The sequence below is a fragment of the Melospiza melodia genome, chromosome 26 (assembly GCF_035770615.1).
Source record: "Melospiza melodia melodia isolate bMelMel2 chromosome 26, bMelMel2.pri, whole genome shotgun sequence".
Lineage (NCBI taxonomy): Eukaryota > Metazoa > Chordata > Aves > Passeriformes > Passerellidae > Melospiza > Melospiza melodia.
The window spans coordinates 4934526-4951661 of NC_086219.1; the positions used below are offsets into that span (position 1 = coordinate 4934526).

Genomic DNA, 17136 nt, shown 5'->3' on the forward strand with positions numbered 1-17136 from the left:
AACAGCTGCATCCAGCTCTGTGGTAGGTTTTGCCTAAGTGCTCCCATACAAATTCCTCCTTTAGCAGGTGTGCACAGGTCAGAAGTGACATTGTGACATTCACAGAGTTTCTCTGTGGCCATGAGTGGGCACTCAAATTAGAGATGTAAAGTATAACTCTCACAGTCTTTGAGTGAATACACAATGCAAAGTGGCACTGTAGCACAAACAAGATTGCAAATTGGAGTTTTGAATAACTAAATGGAACATAGGGGGTTTAGGGAAGCTGTGTAAAGAGGATTCTGCCCACAGCACCACAATTAATATTTCTATTCCTAAAGAAAGTGCTATCCATCTCCAGGCTCTGGGATATAAAAAGCTCCATAGCTGCCTCCCTGCAGAAGTCAGGGTATTGGGGTGTTAGCAGTAACAAAGAACATTTTTCCAGCTACCAATACTCCAAATTAACACACAAAGCCTTTTTGCTCCACTGAAGCTAGTGATTAGGTATTAGTATAAAGAAGTTTAAAACATCTGGCTGGCTACACTAGGTAGAAACAATTATCTCCAATTTGAGGGAGAGTACAGGCAACCTTGGGCAGAGAAATTTTTCTACCAGTGGCACAATTGTTCTGTGTGATTACCTCAAGTCATCAGTGTTACCTGCTGACCAACTTCCCTATAGGCTTTTCTGGCTCCTCCACATCCTTGGGTGCAGTCAAAAAGCAGAAGAGTTGCACAAAGGATATCCATCATATCTTTATTTACATATCACAGAAACACACATGCAACATGTCACAGGTTTTACTACAATGGAACAACCTGTCCCTATCTCTTGTTACCAAAAAAAATATTTTTGGCTCACTAGGAAAACTATCACTTCCCCAGAAAGCTCCTAAAAATAGTAATTAAAAATAACAGACCTGGCAGGATAGAAAAATGAGTGAGAGCTACAGGCTGGGATGTGTTGCCACATCCTTGCAGAAACCAGGTGGTTCTCTGAAAGCAAGAAAGGAGGGATGGAGTGGGATTGGATGGTCCCAAAGATGACAGGTCCCAGGATGCAGTGGTAGTGTGGAATAGCTAAGGAATATGTCTGGAGCAGTGAAAAAGGGAGAGAGCAAGAGGTCTGCCTCTCTCACCTGGGCAGGCAGCTGATCAATCTCCCATCTTTGATTCCACCTGGATGCTACAAATTTCCTCTCCTCTAGGAACTTCCAGTCCTTAAGGAGGATCTGTCTACCTTTATTCTCAAGCAATAATTAAGGGGTAAAGCTTAAGCTCATATCCCCTTGGCCCTGAAGGATCTTCCACATCTTGCCTGTCTTGAGAGAAGATGAAACTGCACAGCTTTTGCTGCCAGGACCATCAGAATGGGAGTCATGATCATTGCTCACTAACTAGGAGGGGGGGACTCAATTCAGTGGCAGGAATGTGCTGAAGGGAGGGACAGGGAGTGCAGTCCTGCTGTGGAAAGGGCTGATGCCACTGTACTTATAATGAACACCAATTTCAGTCTAGCTGGGACCTGGCACGTTCAGAGCCTGCAGCTTCCCTCATTTGCTCAGCTTTTCCCTCTAATTCCCACTGCTAGGTATAAAGAGTTTGAGCCCAGCTCCTGACCATGCAGGCAGGAGTCCCACCCTCCTAAACGTTAATGAAAGATCCCTGCTCTCCGTTGGCTGAGTCGGGCTCCACACAGCGCCCCTTCCTCCGGGTCACTCTTCGGTTCCGGTGGAATTTGGCGTAACAGCGCAGCCCTATGGAAAAGATGTTGTGAAAAATGTGTCATTTATCATTGGCTTTTTGCAAAATATTAAAGTGAATGTTGCATGTGTTGTGCTAGAAAGTTATGCTGTGTTAATTTTCTTAAGTAGTGTGTTAAATATAGTTTTGGGTTATAACAAAATGTTAAAATAGAAACTATGCTATGTAAGATACTTTTTTTAAAGACAGGGGTGAGATACTCCCACCAAGACAGCAGCCACAGGACACCTAAATCTTTCAGAGAAAGAATTTATTGCTCCCTTATCAGAACAAACTTCTTCCTGCCTTGCTCAGTCCTGAAGACCCTGTCAGGATTCAGAGGAAGAAGCTGACACTGCCCAGACAGAATCCTGTGTTTGATGGAATTTATGCATCATGGATGAGCTGTATGAATATGCAACGGGCTGTTGCTTTTAAGGGTTAATCCTCTGTGAACGTGGGTCCTTTTCTGGGCTTAGTTTGCCCAGAAAGAGGTACCCAGACTGTCTGTAACTCTCTGTTTTTATTGTCTCGTATTGTCATAATCCCAATTGTTCAAATTTTTATTACTCTAATTATATTGCTATTTTTATAACCATTTTATTACTATTGCACTTTTAAAATTCTAAAACCAAGTGATTGGCATTTTTCACAATGTGCAGAAGTGAGGAGGGACCAGGGCTCACTACAGCAGTGACACCAACTATTTCTCTGCCTCAGATACTGCTGCACTGGGGACAGTCCTGGTGCTGTGTCAAATAGGGTGGGAGAGAAATGCCTCACATTCAAGGCCTATTGCTCTCTGGGCATTGCCATTCTGTTTGGCTCACTGTTCTGGTTTGGGATTCATTGTTCAGTCAGGTTTCCCTGGATTCTTGAAATGCCAATGAATTATTCCAATTGTTTCCAGTGATTTTATGGAAGCCCTGCTTGGTTTCCTCCTATTACTTCCCATTACTGTCTAAGTAATCTCTCCACTGGGAAATTACTACAGACTTAATGTGCAGCAGCAATGACTAGGGACCTCCCCTTGCTATTTATTTCTCTGAAACTTCAAGAGAGAAGGGAAGAGGCTTTGAAGTGTTATTACTGGGAGGTCTGATCCAAAACCCACTGCTCATCTCCTTTAATTTCTCTGTTTTAGATGCTCAATGTGCACGGTCTGAAGGAAGCTAGCTAATATAGCATGGGTGAGTATGAAGGGGAAAAAAGGAATTTATTTGTAAAAACCATGAGTACATATTCTCCCATGGCAGTGGAAGGTAATGTGAGCCTCTGGTCGTGGTAACTATTTGGTTTCTGCCTCCAAGAGGTTGATTTTATGCTGTTTCTTGTCTGACTTTGTTACACCAGAATGTGTAACTAGTTGGGCCAAACAGGGTGGATAGACTTTGGGGAACTAATTCTCATGAAAACCCTGCTTTTCAGTAGTGCAGGATCTTGTCACTGGGCTTGCCAGGAGCTGATTTGATCATTCTAGAAACTGCAGTTCTTTTCACTTCTAGAGCAGGCAGCAGAGGATTTCTAGCTTTTGTAATGAGACAGCTCAAAACTTTCCTTGGTTGTACACTGGAGATCCAGATGATGTCACACAGCAGTCCTTGGGAATTATGTCCCTGGGCTACATTGAGACCAGCTTCCTTAAAAAGCTGGGTTTGTGCCCCTCATTACCAATCACCCCAGGGCAAACTGGCCTCCTAAAAGGGGAGCATGCAAGATCAGAGCTCTACTCTTATCTAAGCCTCTTGTCTGTCTTACCTGGATCTCCCCTCTCTGGGGATCTTTTTTATGCTGCACAGGATGCATATTTCCTATCAACTGATAACTAGCTTAAGGACAAAGCAGGGCCTGGGGCAGCCTCATTAAGGATTGCAGAAACACAATTCTTGTTTCTAGGCTAATCTATCAGAAGGTCATCTCTGATTAGGACCTTGTGGTGTTACACAACACACCCAGGGTGAAGACTATCATTTAACATTGCAACTCCAGGAAAGCTGCCCATTGAACTGGGTGAAAAGTAGGCAAACAGCCTGGTCAAATCACTAGGTACCTAATGCAGGTCACAAAGCTTGGCAAACAGTTTTACTGGCAGGCAAGACTCAGTGCCTGGAGCTGATCCTGAACATGTTCAGACTAGAAGAGTGAGTGCCTTTTAACACTTTCATAATGCACCTGCCTGGTAAAGGCTGATGTGGATGCTTCAGAAATAGTTTTAAGAAACAGAAGCTTGAGTCTGCCCCAGACTCTACTAAATTGCTACAAGCTCAGTTGAAATTAACTTGTGGAAGTCATGTTAGGCACAAGGGTATCCCCAGCTGGCCATTGCTGCTCCACATAGTGCAGCCTTGTGTCACAGACAGGTTTTATGAAAAATCCTTTCATTAGGGTCTTTTCTCCTGAGAAGCTGAGAGGCCTCAGAAATGAAATGTAAACATTGATTATCTGCTGCTGTGGAATGCAACAGGTGCATCTTTGATTGGTCTCATGTAGTTGTTTTTAATTAATGGCCAATCACAGTCCAGCTGTCTTGGACTCTCTGGTCAATCACAAGATTTTATCATTCCTTTCTATCCCTTTCTAGCCTTCTGATGAATCCTTTCTCTATTCTTTTAGTATAATTTTAATATATAATTTTCCTTTAATATAATATATATCATCAAATAATAAGTCAACCTTCTGAAACATGGAGTCAGATCCTCATCTCTTCCCTCGTCCTGGGACCCCTGTGAACACCACCACAGCTTTGTTCAGCACAGCTTCCCTGGGCTCCCAGGCAATTCCCAGCCACAGGCTACCTTAGCAAGCTCAGCTCTTTGTGATTATCAGCTCCTTTTGTGATTTCATCTCTTCAGCTTGCTAAGTGCCTTAGGCAGACACAAGGAGACAGAGGAGAAGTCTGTGTGAAGTTCCACGGGGATGGATTTATTTGCAGCCTCTGTGAAAGTCTCAGGAACAGCTCTTCTCCTAAGCTGGGCAAAAGTAGCTCTTTATATAGAGTACAAGAGTTTTAGAAATTGTCCAACAGTAAGGGTCAAAAGGAAAGTAACTTATAGTCTTAAGAGAGATAAGCAAGGGTCTAAAGGTGGAAAAAGGGGCTTAGGTCCAGTCATCATGACTTGGCATTTTCTGTCTTAGGCTGCTGAACTCCATGGAGGCCTTGCAGGCCCTGTGCCTGCTACAGCTATAGATATAAAGATAAAAAGATAGATAGATAGATAGATAGATAGATAGATAGATAGATAGATAGATAGATAGATAGATAGATAGATATTAAAGAACTGTTACTCCTTTCCTCATATCTTTGCCACAAAGCCCTGTAATTTCAAAGCTATAATAATTTGGAGGGAAGGGGTTCACATTTTCCATTCCAAGGGAGGTTCCTGCCTTCCTTGGCAGACAGCTGTCTTTTAAAGCAAGACAGGGAGCAAAGAGCTGCACTCACCTTCAGTGCACATACAGTCATCATAGCACTTGTTGTTAAGGCCTCGATTGTGTGGCTTGCAGAGGTGTTCACGTAGGTCACAGCAAGAGCCTGCAACACAGGAGCAGGGGTCAGCACAGCTCAGGTGTGCCCTTACCTGCAGGGCTACTGACACCCATGACAGCCTTATTTTACAAATAAACACCCATGGCATTGTACAGACATTATCTGGTCCCCACCACACACCTAGAGAGCCTCTGCTCTTCCCTTGCACACCACTTCCTATCACTAGTAGAGATTGGAATGCGTGTCTAAAAACCTGAGCTGGATTTCAAACACCCCATGTTTGGAGAAATGGCTCTGCCAGGCTGATGCTGACCTGGGGGGCAGTCAAGGTGGTGATCACATGGCTCTCCTTCAGCTGTTGTGGTTTCATTTCCACTGTTGGGGCTCTTACTGCGGCGTTTTTCTGTGTAAAAAAAAAAAGATTCTGATAGAAAATTTCGCGCTAGTGTTTTCATTTTGGAGAAGATATTTTTCCAGGGTAAAAACAGCCTCAAATTTCATGAGTTTGAACTCTAAACCTTCATAGTCTATTCCTCTCCCCATTTATAATTTTTATTCTGCCCTCCAAATATCCAAAATGAGAAGCATTCTGAAACCGAGCACAAAACTCAATCAGCATTATGCTGCTTCTCTCTTCCCCCACCTCTGTGATCTCCTGTTCTTCAGCACATCTATGAATACAATCATAGACAAGCCTTACAGGATGACTTTTGGGAAAGAGGAAGGGAGGTTTAGCACCTTTCTTTTTAGCAGATGGCCACATTTCTGGTTTGAGATCCTCATAATCAGTCCAGTCAAAGAGTGCCATATCCAAGGTGGGCATCACATCCCCATCTTGCCTGAGGCGAGCCTGCAAACCACAAAAAAATAAACCAGATAGACAATGGATTGCACTTCTGTAGAGACACTGAAGTCTTTGCAAATTTTCATGGTGCTTTTACATTAAAAAGTCTTTATTGCCTCTCCCCTCCTCCACTCCTGTCTTATCCACTGGGGATTCCAGGCATCTCATTTTCAAAAGCAAAATCCTTTCCCTTGTTGAGGCTGAGGGCAAGAGGGAAGTTTCCACTGCTTCTGTGCGACAACAAAAGGTGAGCAACATGCACTGGGACATGCTGGCACTTCAGTCAAGTGCTTCTACTGTCTCTGTGGTCCTTGAAACTCAGTGGATCTGGATAGCTGAGGGGGAGGCAAGGCTTGGAGGTACAGAACAGCTCCCAGCTGTCTCCTTACCTGTGACCGTGGTGAGGTGGCTGGAAGAACAGGAGGCTCCTCTGTGGAAACAGCTGTGTCCAGTGCAGCAGTGAGCAGTGGGCTGGGAGTCAGACTTGGAGCTTCCTCTGCCTGGAGATTTTGAAACTGTTCTTCAGAGCTTTTGGGTTTCTTGTACAGGGAGCTTGGCCCAGCACCAGCAGTCTTCCCTGCAGAGGGAAACAGGTACAGTGGCATTACCTTTCTCATCCCTTTTCTCTGAGTGACAAATTTGAATCAAAAGAATTCATGTTTCATCCAGTTGCCAACCACTCTTCCATGATCCTGAGCAGCTGTTTTAACCACAGTATAACAGAGTAATAAGCTATTACAGTGATAAATCAGCTCCAGAGTATATGCAGCTTGATTTTTACAAGCTTAAGACATACAAAATCACACCTCCCTCAAGATCTGTCTCTTGTTTAAGAAGCAAAACATGTTTTTTTGTGGTCTCAAAAGTACAAAATGTACCTGTTTAACCATTTTTAAACCAATGGATTAAGCTATTGCAAATACCTGTGAATACATTCTTATTTGATTTTAGTAGTGAGTTACTTCAATGTAGCTCAAGTCAGGACTTACCTACCTTGAAATTACCTTCACAGATATGTCCATCTTCTTCATAAGTATTAATTTAAATACAGACCTTAAGTTAACCTCAAGAAATAAGCCCTGTTTGTAGTCTGCAAACATTGCTTCAAACCAGTTTTGTTGCATGTTCTTTCATATTGCTAACACAAGCTGTTTAGTCAGCCCTCTGAAAAAAACAATGGAGCTCTTCTTACTGAGGCAGGGAGGAGTGAAGGATGGAACCCAAGGACGTGACACCCAGCTTGTCACACAGTGTAGATTGACACAAATTGCCTCGTTTTAACAGAACTCAAGGTTTACCACAGAAACACCCACCCACAACCTGACCTGCTAAGGAAAGCAGTCCCAGTCAAAATCAAGCAACATTTTAAAGTTATCACTGCAATTTCACATATGCAAAATCTGAATTTTTTGTTGTTGTTGTTGTTCAGCATAAACATAGAAGGGTACAAGCTCTGGTGAGAAGAAACTGCTCTTCAAAACAAAATAAGGGGGTTGTGTTTTTTCTAATTCTCATTATTTTTTTGAAGTCAATGGAGAGATTGAGCATGGCTTAGACATATTTGTTCCTAATTTGGACCACTTGCTAAAAAGGAAAATAAAAACAAAACAGACCACCCTAAAACAGTCCCTCAAGTCTTAGGGTCTCTCAGAGCTCCCCATGTAAGACAAACCAGGTCATTTTCACAAAATTGCAGCCAGCACTAAATTCTGCTTCTGCAGTTCCCCTTTTTTCTTGCGCTACTTTTGTTTGGCACATTTTCCCCCCAGAGCAGGCAAACACACACACTCCACACCCTGCACACACACACACGTGGCTCCCCCACAGCTGCCTCCTCTTGGAGATGCTCATTCCCAGTGCCACCAGCTCCCCTTGGGGCTCCAGTACCTCGGTGATGTTTGAGCCTGTCCCTGCGGCTGTACCGACGATGCTCTCGGTTCTGCTTCTTTCCTTTCTCAGAGCCTGGCGACTGGTTTTCCCTCTCAGGATACGATTCAAACCCCAGGAAAACATCCTTATTCTGCTTCAGGGCTGCTGGCTGTCCCTCTGCCCCCAGCTCTTCCACAGCTGAAGCTCCACTGCCCATCCTGAGGCTCTCTTCCCCAGCCAGCTGCCCTCTTGAAGGCATCTTCTCCTTCTTGGCCAAGCCTTGCCTGTGGTGGCGCCCAGTTCTGGGCTGCTGCAGCCACATCTCTTGGTTTTGGAGGTGGTGGTTGCTCCCTGGGGCATTTTTGAGCTTTGTGCCAGGGTTCAGGGAGATTGCAAGGCTGATGTCTGAAAGAAGCAGCACGCACAGGAAAAGGAAAGAAGAGAAGGTGGAAGAAGTTTCCATAATCGTGGGTGCTCTGGCTCACCTGCAATTAAAAAAAAGGGGGGTAAAAAAAAAGCAACCAACACTTAGGAACTGTAAAGACCATCAAGAATCAGTCCTAGAACACTTAGATAAAAACCATTATGGTGACACTTAGATAAAAACCATTATGGTGTCCTGAGGTGGAAGCAAGTTATTCCCTCTTTGCTTATCTCCTCTTGTCCCTGGTTAGAGCAGCTGAGACACATGTGCAGGGCCTGCAGGGCTGAGAAGTCCCAGTTTCATGTGCAAATGAGGTCATCAATCAGCAGGACACTTGCCTTTGATTCCCCACCAGCCCCCCTACCCTGCTATTCACAGCCACCATCTGAGGGGCTGGGGGGGCTGGCTGCTGCCCACAGCTCTGAAGCCTGGCACAATACCAGCTGCCAGGCTGGCACCCTGGGCTGGGGGCACCGGCCCCTCCTCACAGCTGGTTTTCTTGCAATGGAGATGTCAAAATGAACAGAACTGGAGGCAGATGGTGGCCACGCAGGACCAGTAACAGCCCTGAGCAGCTCAAGACAAGAGACTTCCACACGTGCTTGCATGCAGCTTCAGGGTGGTGGAAATTGGTCAAAGAAAGAAAAAAAACACTGGAGATTTTGTGCTGATACCCCATGGCATGGCAGGGAAATAAAAAGGCTGTCAGCAGAGCAGGGGATGCTGGTCCAAAGCACCCAAGGGCAAAGGCAGGCTGAGGTTTCCTGAGCTTGTCCCACTCTCCTTCCTTGGTCCTGCACAGGTCACCAGGCAAGGCTGTCACTGGGAGGGCAATCTGAGTCCCAAGAACATCGAGACCAAGTTTCACTGAGTCCACCAGCACAGTGGCTGCAGACTGTTCTCATTCATTCTGCTTCACTGCCATGTCTTTGAGGGTCTTCTTTCATCCTTTTGTTTGTGTCACAAGACGTGGCTTTGGGACGTTGTGGCTTCGTGCTCTGTGCAAGTCAGAGCATTCTCTAATTAAGTTATTCAGTCATTCTCCCCTGTCCTTTTCCACAAAATGGGGGAAGGAATTTGCAGCGTTTCTAGTGCAGCTTTTCCAGACTGTCCCTCTCTCTCTAGACAGCATGAAGACATGCTTAAAACCTGGGATTTTGATTTTAAGAGTTCCCTGGGATTCTGGCTGCCACAAAACCAGGCCAGTGCTAATGTTTGAGGAACACTGTCAGAGTTACAGCCACAGCTTTCCACTCAACCCCATCTCAGTCTTCATGCACCTCAGCACTTGGCTGCACCTGATTTCCATCTGTTCACCAGGAGAACCACTTTGCTGCTTAATCACAGGGGCTCATACTCCCTCCTCCAGGTGATTTGCTGCTTGGCCAGCCTGTTGATTTGGCACAGCCTGGTTTTTGGTAGCAGGGAGGGGGCCACAGGGGTAAGAAGCTGCTAGAAGCATCACCATGTCCAACAGAGCCAAAGGGAAGGGAAGGAGGTGGGAGAGGAATAATGGAATTGTCTTTGCAAACCAGCTGTGGGGCTGCTGGTAGATAAAACTGGCACTGGGAGGTAAAAGAAATGGGAAGGATTCCACTGATTGATGAATAGAAAAAGGTATTTGCTTTTACAAATAAAATTTCAGTTTGCTGATAAATGAAATTAGACATGGAAAGATGAAAGAAGCAATGGGGAAGAAAAACCCCTGAATTCCATAAAAATTAAAAATTAAAAGGGAGGGTTGTACATTAGAGGGAAATCTTTGGGATCAGGCATTTTGGGAAGTCTGAACCTCTCAAGTACCTCAGAAATGGGGAAAGAGAGAAGGGAAATGTGGCTGGAAATTGGGATAAAAAGGAGGCTGGGTGCTCCAAAAATTGGAGAGACCCCAGGGGAATGCCCCATGGCCTCTCCCTTTATTGGAATAAAGCCAGAAAGGGACTCCTCTGCCTCCTTTTTGGACATAAACCTCTGGTGTTTGTGGATTAATTTTCCCAACAGGTGCTCCAGGCATTGGGAGCAGAGATTCCTCTGCAAGCTGTGGTGATGGGCCTGGTAAAACAAACTGTGTCCTTGTGATGCATGAAATCCATGGGGCACGCAGAGATCCACTCACAGCCCTGGGAAAAGTGCTCATGGTGGAGAGGGGGGATGGCAGAGAAAGCTGGGATCCAGCAGGAGACCCAAACAGAGAGAGAGGGCCCCTGCTGCCAGAGATAGAGATAGAGATAGATAGAGAGTTTGGGGCCCTGCTCCCAAGCTAGAGCAGCCTGTCCTTTGAGGAGTGCACCCTGTGGATGAGTGACCCACACCACAGCCGTTTTGGGGTGGTTCTTGCCTGCAGGAGGGAGCCCAAGGCAGAGCAGAGGAGATTCCTCTCCCCGAGTGAACAGAACAAGACCTTGAGTGATAAACTGACCAAAACCCCCCTGCCCTGTCTGCCTGTGCTGTTGGGGAAAAGAGGGAAGGGCTGGGGAGGGGAAAAGGTGTTTTAAAGGCTTCTTTTACTTCTCATTATCCTCCCCTGACTCTGTTAATAATAAATTTAACTTATACCTTAAATTTGAACCTGTTTTGCCCTTAGAGTATTTTCCTGCCAGCCCTTATCTCAATCTCAATTAAATTTGTTAATTTTTTCCCCTCTCTTCTGCCCAACTATAGCATAAGAGGGTGAACAAACAACTTTTGTGTGTGCCTGGTGTTTGGCCAGTGTCAAAGCATGACACCAGCCACTGCAACCTGTGAAGGGCACCAGGTAACAGCCTTTCAGGCCAATTCTGACTCCAGTTTGTGTGGAGCTGACAGAAGATACCCTAGGAGTAGCTTGGCCTCTTCCTTTGCCCTTTCCTTCCAGCCTGAGAGACAGATATGGAGAATTTTGAGTCAGTGAAAACTTTGCCATCACAGCAGCATCCTGGAGTTAAGAGAGGGATGCCTTCATGCTGTTAATTGAATAAACCCTGCTCATGCACTCCCCAGCCAATCCTGCCTTTCCAGGATTCCTCTCTGCTGCTGTTCATGGCCTGGGAATGTGTTTTCAGTTCTGCAAAGAGGCAGCAGCACAGGGGCCTTCTTTTCATGCAGTTTTCAAAAAAGCAGGTATTTCTACTGGCCATAAAAGACAATAAACTGTTCCTTGAGGACTGATTTAGGAGGCACTGGGAAGCACACTCGCAAAGGCATAACACTAGAAATGCTATTTTATTGGCAGCTACCTGGAACAAAGGAAAACCAGACTGACAGCTAAATCTATTTTAAAAAATTTAAGATCTTCTTCCAAACTGCTAGAACAAGTATCAACACACAGCTCTGCATGGGGCCATTTGCTTTTTTTCCCCAGACCATGGGGTCTTTGCTTTTTTTCCCTAGGATTTTCTCTTTAAGAACCAGCTGGATTAAGACATCACTCAGAACAACTCAAAGAGCTATAAAGAGCATCTTACCTTTTCATCTGTAGGCAAAATACCAAGAGGAGAGAACAAGTGCAAAGAGAATGCAAGGGTGTCTCCAATCTCACTCTCACAGATGTGTCCCTTTGATGGGGAATCTGACAGACACATTCTGATTTTCAGTGGGAGCTGGGAGGCAGCTAAATGCTGCAGGGCACTTAAACAGAAGGTCTGCTTCAAAGCACAGGGGGTGTTTATTTAAGCAGCCCAGCTGTCTTGTTGGCACAAGCCAGGGTGAAAATGCAGGTAGGAACACGGATTGCCTCGTCTCTGCACGGGCAGGTTAATGTCACTGTGGTACTGTCACTGGGAATCTTGCATTAATAATGTGCCTGCATTAGCTGACAACCTGTTCTATGCTGTTGTCAGGGAAATCTGAGCTGTTTGCTACACCAAACCTGTGCATGGACAAGTCTTGGGATAATACAACACTGCTGTGCTAGAGGCAAAGCAGTCCCAGCCTTCTCCTAACCACTTGTTTCCATGTCCCGATCTACCTTTAATTCCAGAAAACTCTTCACACCTCCTTCATTTTTCTTACCCTGTAGAATTCACACCTACAAAAGACAGCTAGATAACACAACAGCATCCCTAGCTCTCAGTGCTCAGGTTTTTTGTATTTACTGGGAATGTTCAGATAAAGGCAGGAATGATGAATTTGGCTCTATGTTCTCAGAAGGCTAATTTATTGTTTTATGATACTCTATTATATTGAAGAATATAGTATATACATCCTTTAGTATACTATACTATACTATACTATACTATACTATACTATACTATACTATACTATACTATACTATACTATACTATACTAAAGAATACAGAATGGATACTTACAGAAGGCTAAAAAGATAATAATGAAAACTCGTGACTCTTTCCAGAGCCCCAACACAGCTTGGCCCCGATTGGCCAAAGAGTGAAAACAACTCCCAGCAGAATGCAATGAAACAATCACCTGTGGGTAAACAATCTCCAAACACATTCTAAAGGAGCACAACACAGGAGAAGCAAATGAGATAAGAATTGTTTTCCTTTTCTCTGAGGCTTCACAGCTTCCCAGGAGAAAAACCCTGGGTGAAGGGATTTTTTCAGAGAATGTGAATGCCGTACAAGTTGAACACCAAAATAAACTTCACCCTCTTTTCTAGCAGGACCACAGTCCACAAAAAAAATCCATGCTAGCCCTGGGCTCATTGATGACAGCAAGGCTCTCACCCTGCTGATGCAGCCTGCAAAGGATGAAATTCTGCCTGAGACACACACCAGGCAGAAAGAGGTCTGGCCTTGTAAGGAGCTGCCTTTTCTAAATTGCTATAAACAAACACACAATTTCAACAAGCCCAGAATTCATTGTCTTCTTAGGGTTCATATATTAGCAAGGGAAATAGATGGAGTATTTGCCACGTTAAGCTGCCCCTGTGGTTCCTCACAACACCAGACCTACATCCTTATTGCTCCACCCCTCTTCCAGCACTACCTTTTAGATCCTCAAGATTACAAAGCACCTGAGACAGCAAATCTGCCTCTCACATGAACACAAGTACTGCAAAGAGCTGCCCAGAGTGTGGACTCAGGGCTGGGCAGTGAGTTACGGTGCTGTTTTCCAGCCACAATTTCTGATCCATTTTGGGTTAAGACATCAGTGGATGTTTACAACCCCCTAAGTGAAATTGAGGGGGGCTGGGGGGTTGCATCTTGGATAATTTTCCCTGTGGGAAGTCTTCTCTGGACTCACTAATATAATTGCTGTTTTTCTGCTCTCTGCTCATAATCCTGCAAGGATTGAGCAGGTACATGGAAATTCTCTCATGTTTTTCTGCTATAAATACAGTTGTGTCACCTTGGCTCTGAAATAGACTCTGAAAATGTTCCTGGTGTATTTGGTTTGGATTTGACAAAACAGGAACATTAGATCATCTGCATCCATTCATGTGTCTCGCTTAAAACATGACATCTGACAGTCCTAGCTTTAACTTTGCACATTTCTTCATGTCACACCCAAGGGCAACAAAACCCTTGAACTGAGAGACTGTCAAGATCTTTGATGCATTTATTATGCTCAAGGGCTGAACCAAGCTGGACCCAAGCACGTGTGCTGGGCTAGATTTTTTTTTGGCTCTGATAAGCTCAGGCTTTGGCAGACATGTGTAAAGATTTCCTGGACTCCAGACAACCCCAATCTGCAGCAACACACAAAATGTGTGGGCATCTGCATGGGTGTTGTGTGTGTGTGTGCCTGTGTGGCAGGGATGGCAGACAATAAACCCAGCTCTGTGTGCCAGGCTCCCTGCAAATGAGGAGCCATGGGGTGATGGATGGGCTTGAGAAGGCCTGGAGCAGAATGGATGGGGTGGGCTCTGTGGTGGCTGACATGCAGAGAGCTGGCTGGAGCCATGAGGATGGCATTGTGCAGATAAATGAGATTTGACTTCCCTGCTGGGTCTCTTTCCATCTGTTTTTCTGTTTCTGGAGGCAAACGCTGGGAAGGTTCACAGACAATCTGCCAAGAGACTTTCCCATGTCTAAAAGCTCAATCCCAGCTTTGTGGGGTCTCCCAAAGCAGGCAGGTAATATTTGCCCTTCTCTTTTCATTTCCAGGACAAAAGTACTAAGATTTTTATTCTTTCCAATATCTCCTGCACACAAGAATTGTAAAGAATTTGTAAAGAATTGTTTTTGCAGTTGTCCCAGACATCCTTGGGATGACAGAACAGCTCCCTGCTCACAGATCTTCAGTCCTTTTGTGTTCCTTTTCAGAGCTGCCCTGCTTTTTAGGTTTCTTGCTTCCATCATCACCATTCCTCCCTATCTTGCCTTTCATACTTACTGGACCCCAAAGTTTCTTTGTCCCTCCTGACTGTGATGCAAGACATTTCCTCTCTGCAGATATTCAGGCTACCTGAGCACCTCCTCCACTTTGCCCTTTGAAACACCTGGTTCCTTTACCTGTGCTGTTTTCTCTCACTTTGGCACTCCAGAATAGAAAGGGCCAAATTCAGTAACATACCAATTGCATCAGTGGCAGGAGAGACAGGACATAAGGATTGTAAGGAGCTGCCTTTCCTAAATTGCTATAAACAAAACACATGTTACAACAAAGCCCAGAATTCATTGTCTTTGTAGGGTTCATGTATTAGTAAGGGAAATAGGTAAATAAATAAGGGTTCAGGCTTGCAAGGCATTAAGAAGTAGCTGTAGCTACCCCTGTGCCTTCACAAAGCCTCTCCCTGTATCCAGTGACCACTTGAAACTTGATTCACTCACCATTAGTTGCCGGGCTGGAGCTGGGACTCCCCTCACCCATCATCTCCACTGTCAGCCTGTGCTCTGCTGTCCTGGTGAGCACAGAACTCATCTGTTCTCACAGCACAGCCCAGGGAGCTCCCTGTGCTGCAGCCCAGGCTTGTGAGCTGCCCGAATCCCTGCTGAGCTCCAGCACCCCAGGTTTGGCTGACCCTGGACCCCTTCGAGTCAATACATGCCCCTAGGCACAGCTGAGCCACTCTTTCTGCTGCCCTGAGAGCTTCCCAGCACAACATCTGCCAGGGACTGGTCAGCCCAGCAAGCCACTGCCTTGAAGGGCAAGGCGGGCCCGTGAATGAATATGCAGAACCCTCTGCTCTGCTTCCCTCTGGGACTTCATCACAGCATCACAGGCGACCTGCCATCAAACAGAGCCTGCTCTACCCAATAAAGAGACTAAAACAGCAGTGAGCCTCAGATTCACACCCAAGATGGGGTTGTTTGCTGTCAGCATGGCAGAGAAGACTGTCCGGTTTTGTGCCCAATGCCAGGTGACAAATGGGACGCAATCAATAGGAGAGGTCACTGCTCACCCAGCTGGAAAGTACTCGCTGGTGTTACAGGGAAGAATGGGGCAGATTTGCCCTGATCTTTGCTGGGAGGGAGACGGGGAAGTGTCTCGACTGGCAAAACAGACAGAGACACATCCCTGTCCTTTCAACATCCCTCCTTGCATGACATTCTCACTTTGAACCATGTATATAGAATTATGCCTCCTTCCTCAAGGGAGAGGACATGGCAATACAAAACCACTTCCACTAAACCCTCCAGCTGACAGAAAACTTCAGGTGCGAATTGGATAAGCGCCACTTAAATTCTGCGTGATTAATTACTAGTTGCAATAAGCCATTAACTGATGCCAAGCTGATTTAATTTAGAAACGAGACCTCAGTTTTCTCAACAGAGGAAGAACAGACAGCAAGCCGCGGGTACGCAGGGGCTCTGTAAACACAATGACTCGGTGGGAAAAGCTTGGATCTCCCCTCGGCATCGCTGGCTCGGAGCCGGGACGTTCCTTTGGGGTGTGTGCGAGGGGCTCAAGCCCTGAGAGAGGGACGGTGCCTCTGTCCGAGGAGACTTTGCCTCCCAGAGTGATGTGGGGAGGAATCTGGCCGGAGTGACCCGCAGCGGGGCGGTGGGACGCGTGTCCCAGAGCCCGAACCGCGCATCCATCCCTGCGAGGCACTGGCACGGAGCCGACCCGTGTGGTAAAACCCGCAAAGTCCGGAGCGCGGGTGACAATAGGTCCGGCCGAAGGCACCGCGCCCCGGCCCCGGCGCTGTCCGAGCGGAGCGACGCCGCCGTAACCGGAGCTCCGCGCATCCCGGCGGAGGCAGGACGGGGCATCCCCGCCAGCCCCCGTGTCTTTGTCTGCTCCGGGGCGCACGGAAAGCGGGAAGGTGCTCCCCACTCCTCCCCAGCCCCTGAGACAGCGGAGGGGATTCAGCTCGGCGGAGCATCCACCGGCGCGGGCAGCGCTGCTTACCTGTCCGGAGGCGCCGGTCCGGAGAGCCTGGCGGGCAGGGCAGGGCAGAGCTGTGCGAGCGGCGGAGGGGAGGCAGGTCTGCGGGGGGCAGGGGGTGTTCAAACCCGAAAGGAGAGGAGGAGGAGGAGGAGGAAGAGGAGGAGGAGACAGGGGGAAGGCAGTGGGGGAATGTGGAGAGGGATCGGGGACATGGGGAATCCCGGGGGACTGGGGTGCACGGTGCGGGAGGAGGTGGGGCTGCGAGGGGCGGAGGGGCTCTGGGCGTGCGGGGGGCACAGGAGGAGTGCGGGCCATGCCGGGGCAGCGTGCTACGGAGGAGGTGGGTGCGACAGCGCAGGGCGCTGGTGGCAGCAGCGCTCCCTGCCCCGGGCACGGACGGGACAGACAAAGACCGGAGACAAAGGCGTGGCAGCCCGGGGAGGCGGGGAGCCGGTGAGCCCCGCTCACCTGCGCGGTGCGGCGGGCTCCGCTCTCCCGCGGCCTTTCCCCGCGTTAAGGTCCCGGGGAGGGAGAGCCGCTGGTGGCTGAGCGTGCCCCGCTCCCTGC

General features: G+C 47.0%; 1 protein-coding gene across 2 annotated transcripts; it reads right to left on the reverse strand.

Moving 5' to 3' along the window:
* Positions 1–725: 725 nt before the first annotated feature.
* DRAXIN (dorsal inhibitory axon guidance protein) lies at positions 726–17055 on the reverse strand. 2 transcript variants are annotated; one of them, XM_063176968.1, is made up of 8 exons: positions 17038–17055; positions 16591–16668; positions 7944–8410; positions 6446–6633; positions 5951–6062; positions 5526–5615; positions 5168–5257; positions 726–1739 (listed from the first exon to the last, which is right to left on the reverse strand). In XM_063176968.1, exons 3-8 carry the CDS (start codon positions 8386–8388, stop codon positions 1627–1629), a joined length of 1038 nt encoding a protein of 345 aa, XP_063033038.1. In that variant the 5' UTR covers positions 8389–8410; positions 16591–16668; positions 17038–17055; the 3' UTR covers positions 726–1626. The 2 variants fall into 2 exon arrangements, with proteins under 2 accessions (XP_063033038.1, XP_063033037.1); XM_063176967.1 differs by lacking the exon at positions 17038–17055 and having other exon boundaries at positions 16591–16986.
* Positions 17056–17136: the final 81 nt, after the last annotated feature.

Excerpts from the sequence above, each read along its gene's own strand:
- DRAXIN (XM_063176968.1), bottom strand. The coding sequence starts at position 8,388 with ATGGAAACTTCTTCCACCTTCTCTTCTTTCCTTTTCCTGTGCGTGCTG. Across the intron at positions 6,063-6,445 it reads CCACCTCACCACGGTCACAG|GCTCGCCTCAGGCAAGATGG; the intron begins GTAAGGAGACAG and ends TGTGGTTTGCAG. Across the intron at positions 5,616-5,950 it reads GCCATCTGCTAAAAAGAAAG|AAAAACGCCGCAGTAAGAGC; the intron begins GTGCTAAACCTC and ends TTTTTTACACAG.